Genomic DNA, 4,158 nt, shown 5'->3' on the forward strand with positions numbered 1-4,158 from the left:
ATATATCTATCTACCTATCTATCTATTTGTCTATATATCTATCTTTATCTCTCTCTCTATCTCTCTATCTCTCTCTCTCTCTCTCTCTCTCTCTCTCTCTCTCTCTCGTCCACTCCTTTCTGAAATACGAAAGCCACACTCACAAACGCTGTTTTATCAACTATTAACCCCAAAGGACTGTAAACAGTTATAATGCCCCCTTTGACACTGTCTATACAATTAAGGAGACTAGCCACTTTGTGGACCTTGCCTGTCAAGGACAACCTGCACACAGATGAATACCGCAAGCCATTCGACAGAAAGGGATACACAATAGGATAACTCGCTTAAACTAGAAATCAAACTCTTATCTCATGGGAGCTACAGCAAAGAAAATAATCTTTATGACACAGATGACACCAGTTGATAGTCAACAAAAGTAGCAATGATAAATTAAATCTTGATATCAAACATGCAACGTTTACACATTGCTCTTCATTATCTTACCCTGGCTTTCAAAGAAGACATCACCACGGTCTTCCCACACCACTGTTTTTGGGATGTCTTCGATTCCTTCATGAACGTGTTTGTAATTTTCTAAGGGCTCACCTCGCCATAAAAGCAAGGCTAACAGCAAGCACGAAGATGCTAATGTCTGTGAAAAATTTGAAACGGATAAGACAAACAGCTCCGTCTGTAGCCATCTTTTTGTAAACACTATCTATACCCTAGCTTAGATTGAAGTAAATAGCTTCATAGTTTTTAGTCAGCTCTAAGAGCGCCATTGTCATTGACTGTGTTTGCTCTATTTAACTTAATGTGACATGGGCCCTCCGGTACTTTCTGGTGAAGCTGAAGCTGCTTTAACGGTTTCCTGCATACAAAGATAATCACCTGTAAAACGGCCTTGACCTCCCTTGAGTATTTGTGAGGCAGCGTGGTGGAATCAGGCTCTCGTCAATTTTTTAGCATATTGAGTTATTGGTAACATCCTAAAGCTTGTTCATTTGTCTTGCTTTCAATTAAAAAATTACCCGCCCATCTTCAAAAGAAATGGAGATATTATGGATTGAAGGAGGTGGGGGTCACCTGATTTCAGAGGTAAAATTAGCGAGTAAATGGCCGCCAAAGCTTGATAAATTCCAAAGCTAGAGAGTCCATGGAAACTGTAAATTTATATTTTTGTGCCTTTAATCAACGTTTTTAGGTGAAATCCTCAAAGGAATGTGTTTGTAAATAGACAAAAAAGGTGTTGAGCCAAAAAACAAAAATTTTATAAAAATTGTAATGAGGGAGAAAATTGCTATTTTCTTCGATTTCATTATTTTGACGAGAGCCTGATTCCACCACGCTGCCTCACATTTTTTTACATATGGTAACACTGAGACATCCACTTGATTAAGACAACCACTTTTCGAGTCGCCAGGGGATGATCATCTTAGACAATTTCCATTGTATTAGATTGGACTAAAAAAAAAAAGGCTCTTCGCCGGTTTCCATGGTGTTCTGTTTGTTTGTTCATTGGTGTGTTGGTTTAGTTTGTTGGTTGTTGCTGTTTGATTGTTTGTTTGTTTTTTGAGGGGATTATTTTTAAAAAATTAATCGAGTATGTCCATCACCAGATGGAGTCTCTATTGTCAGAAAAAGAGAGGAAGACCAAGGGAAAAGGGCTGAGGTAGATACCAAAAAAATTGGTCAAAACTTTAGCAGTTTAATAATATAGGAAAGACAAAGGAGACATCCATAGAGAGTAGTAGTAGAGGGTTTTACGGCGCTCGCAACTGCATAAGGTCATAGGAGATGAATTATTGTTAACAAACAGACAATCCTCTTTAATGTGTACATTGTTGCTCCATAGAATAACACCATAGCGCACTGGGTTTTCTGGGTTCTTTTTTACTTGCGATAATTGTTAATAGATTGCTGATTCGTCCTTATTGTTACTCTAGTCAGTCTACTTTTCCTTTCCTTTACTTTTTTGCCTGCCCATGATCTTACCTCAATGGTGCTGACGTGGTCACGGATGGTCTCCAGTAGTTGTCGCACTGTGTTTGTCCCGCCCATTTCTTCCTGGCCCCTCCCATTCACAGTCATTACCGCCAATGACAGTGAGAGTAGTGTACCGCTCACCGCCTCTTCATTTTTAGACGCTGCACTATTGGACAGCTCTTGCATGCCCCCCTTTTTTACAAGGAAGCGAAGCAGCATTAGGTCATTTTGACACTCTAGTATCAAAACATTTCCAACGCACACAAAAAAGGCTCGATTGAACAAGGAAATAACATAGAATCGTAAGCAGATAGAAAGAAAATGTTCCTGAAGGGCTGTATATTAAAAAATCTCTCAGTACTCAGTTATTGTGATTCATTTTGTTGGTTGGCAAGAAAATATTAAAGCCAATTTAAAGCAAATCTGTCATTGCCTTAGACTTCAGATGAGTCTACAATTTTTTTTTTTATATCTAGATACTAAAACAAATGACAAATATCTAGAAAAGTGGAAGCAGGTAGCCCTAGAGTACACAGGCGTCTACAAACACATAGACGTATGTTCTCTCTCTGTCTCTCTCTGTCTCTCTTTCTCTCTCTCCCTCTCTCACTCCCCCTCTCTCTCTCCCTCCCCTCTCTCTCTCCCCTCTCCCTTTCTCTTTCTCACACACACACACACACACACACGCACACACACACACACACACACACACACACACACACACACACACACCTACATACGCACACACCTCAACACACACACACACACACTTACACACACCTACACACACATATTTAAACACACATACACACACACACACACACACACACACACACACACACAGTCGAACGATGCAGCCGTGCAACAATGTGAGAAGCAAATTTGCAATAACAACTTATTGTATTGAAAGAAATGCAAAATTCAGTGAAAGGATAAAAGAAAAACCTATCTTACGCTCAAAAATGAAATCAGGGAGGCCCTGGGACAAGCGTCTAGTAATCTCAATGCCGCGGCAAAATGTTGATGGATAACAGCCTGGCTGAGTGGACTGATTCCTGCCTGGGGAACAAAATAAATGTGTCACGACACGTGAAATCAGGTCCTCGTCAGTTTTGGTGCACATTTTGTGTCAAGACCCGGTGGAGGTGGAATTAGGCGCTCGTCAGGACACCTAGCATGTTCACGACATCGCCAGTTAATAGAAGCGGTCCTTAAGTGTAATTTTTTAGCTTACCTTTATCAATTTATAGGCTCGGTGACATACAATTTTAATGTTCTCTCCAAGCGAGGAAATTGGGGAAAAGGCATGCGTTTCACCCCCCAAGACAGCTCAGAAAATAAACTGATTATTTGAAAAATCGACGATAAATACTAACAAAGATCAAATCATTGTTATTCAAATTATCTTATCATTCCATCTCAGTTTTCAAATATCATTGTACTTACATTCTCATGGTCAAGGATTGTCTTACACGAAAAAACTATTAACATGGCACATGAGAAGGGGACAAGTACAGGACCAAAGAAAAAAGAGGAAAGTTAAGAAAGACAAAATAAAAAATGAATTCATAAGGGACACCGTAGGAGCAACACCAGTCCTACCACACATTCAAAAACAAAAGGTCAAATGGTTCGGACACCTCACGCTGATGCCCTCAAACCATCCAGTTCTGAGAGCATACAACATTAAATATTCTTGATGGAGAGCCAGAGGAAGACCAAGGCTACGAAGGAGTGAATCTGTGGCAGACACCATCAGAGCTCACGGGATGCCCCTCCTACAGGCCATTCGCCTGGCTGCAGACAGACGCCTGTGTCTCCCCGTGACACCCACCGGTACAAGCGGAAGAAAAAAAAGCAAAAGTAAAGTAAGAAAGATAATTGGAAGGGTTTTTTTAGCCATAGCGCTCTCTGCACTGACTCACATTGTCTGTCCCCAGCACACAACTGGTCACCGCCTCGGCCCCGGCCGTTCTGCTGTCCTTCAGTCTTGTCAGTAATGTCTCACAGACATCCACGGCTCCTGTCGTACAGGCAACGTGAAGAGCAGTCTGTCCTTTCTAAGGGAACAGTTAAAAAGGGGTGTGTGGGTGAAATGAGGTGTGTTGAAGAGTGGCTATTATTCCTCCTCCTCCTCCTTCTTCTTCTTCTTCTTCTTCTTCTTCTTCTTCTTCTTCTTCTTCTTCTTCT

At 41.0% G+C, this 4,158-nt stretch overlaps 1 protein-coding gene across 1 annotated transcript in view; it reads right to left on the bottom strand.

Annotated features, from left to right (window-relative positions):
• The window catches only part of LOC101853009, an 18,660-nt gene extending 14,638 nt beyond the window's left edge, over positions 1-4,022 (bottom strand). The window contains exons 1-4 of the mRNA XM_013084471.2: positions 3,894-4,022; positions 2,923-3,027; positions 1,978-2,160; positions 487-634 (exon numbers count right to left, since the gene is read on the bottom strand). Coding sequence (XP_012939925.2) covers positions 487-634; positions 1,978-2,154 — 325 coding nt within the window. The 5' untranslated portion in view covers positions 2,155-2,160; positions 2,923-3,027; positions 3,894-4,022. The remainder of the gene's footprint in view (positions 1-486; positions 635-1,977; positions 2,161-2,922; positions 3,028-3,893) is intronic.
• Between the last annotated feature and the right edge of the window lie 136 nt (positions 4,023-4,158).

Source organism: Aplysia californica, unplaced genomic scaffold (genome assembly GCF_000002075.1).
Source record: "Aplysia californica isolate F4 #8 unplaced genomic scaffold, AplCal3.0 scaffold00295, whole genome shotgun sequence".
Classification (NCBI taxonomy): Eukaryota; Metazoa; Mollusca; class Gastropoda; order Aplysiida; family Aplysiidae; genus Aplysia; species Aplysia californica.